The 1369-nt window shown below is 39.6% G+C and overlaps 1 protein-coding gene across 1 annotated transcript; it reads right to left on the reverse strand.

The window, feature by feature from the left end:
- Positions 1 to 351: 351 nt before the first annotated feature.
- On the reverse strand, positions 352 to 1134 carry LOC102663540 (uncharacterized). The gene is made up of 2 exons (XM_006575847.1): positions 882 to 1134; positions 352 to 794 (listed from the first exon to the last, which is right to left on the reverse strand). Exons 1-2 carry the CDS (start codon positions 1132 to 1134, stop codon positions 352 to 354), a joined length of 696 nt encoding a protein of 231 aa, XP_006575910.1.
- Positions 1135 to 1369: the final 235 nt, after the last annotated feature.

Genomic DNA, 1369 nt, shown 5'->3' on the forward strand with positions numbered 1-1369 from the left:
AATGCGAGAAATTAAAATCCAGAGAGATAATTGGGCTTAGCGCTACCATCCAGCCACTAATCAGGGGTCTAAGCGCTTAGCGCGAGCAAGGGCTCGCTTAGTGCGTGAAGACTTGGCGCTTAGCGCGAGAGGCGCGCTTAGCGATTGAACAACTAAAAAATTTTCTAAATTCTGTTCACCGCTTCACCAAAGCTTATGAACCCCCTTTTTCAATACTAATCAAGCTGAAATAACACACAATCACAAGCAATCCACTACACTCAATGCAAACAAAACAAAATTAAAAATAAATGACTGGGTTGCCTCCTAGCAAGCGCTTGTTTAACATAATTAGCTTGACGCATAGCTTTGTTATCCTGGATTAATCTTGGTTCTCTCCTTCAGAACCTTCTCATCAAACTCCTTCACCTGTAAGCAGACATTTTGGTCTGACAAATGTTTTTCTTCATCAAACAAGTCGAAGCTGATTTTCTGATTATCAATGCCTAACTCCAGCTTTTTCTTTCCCATGTCTACTACACAACTTGTAGTGGACATGAAAGGGTGTCCCAAAATTATGGGAATTTCAAGATCCTCATCTATGTCCATCACTACAAAATCAGCTGGGAAATTGAAATGTTTGACTCGAACCAAAACATCTTCAATAACATCGCGGGGTCTGGTTATGGAGCAATCAGCTAGCTGTAAAGTCATTCTTGTAGGCATTATTTCCAACTCCCCCAACCTTCTACACTTGGAGAGTGGCATCAAGTTGATATTGGCTCCCAAGTCAATGAGAGCTTTTCCCACCGAGACTTCACCAATTGAACAAGGAATGGTCACACTCCCAGGGTCTTTATGCTTTGGTGGAAGGATCTTTTGAATGACTGCACTGCAGTTACCCTCCACTACTATATTCTCACTGTGAATGTATTTGTTCTTCCTTGTCAACATATCCTTCATAAATTTAGAGTAGAGTGGCATTTGTTGTAGAGCTTCTCCAAAAGGCATAGTAATTTCTAGTTTTCCAAAAATATCAAGGAATCTCGCCAGATGGCGTTCCTTGTCTTTCTTGGAAGGTACCAAAAGGTATGGCACCTCTTTTCTCTCATTAGAAGCTACTTCCTTTCTTTTCTCTCTTGCTAACTCACTCATACTCCTTTTCTCTCTTTTTCCTTTTCATTTTTTTCATTATCTTTTTCTTTTTCCTTCTTTTATTTTTCATTTATTTCTTTTTCACTCAAATTTATTGGTGTCTCTCTCCTCTATTCATCCTCCTCTTCTTCTTCTTCCTTTATAAGTTCACAAAAGGGTTGCAATGGTTTAGGTGTTGGCTCAATTACCAGCTGTTGTTTGTCATCCTCTACCATTTTCTTCATCTTCTTCTCCT

The sequence above is a fragment of the Glycine max genome, chromosome 2, assembly GCF_000004515.6.
Source record: "Glycine max cultivar Williams 82 chromosome 2, Glycine_max_v4.0, whole genome shotgun sequence".
Lineage (NCBI taxonomy): Eukaryota > Viridiplantae > Streptophyta > Magnoliopsida > Fabales > Fabaceae > Glycine > Glycine max.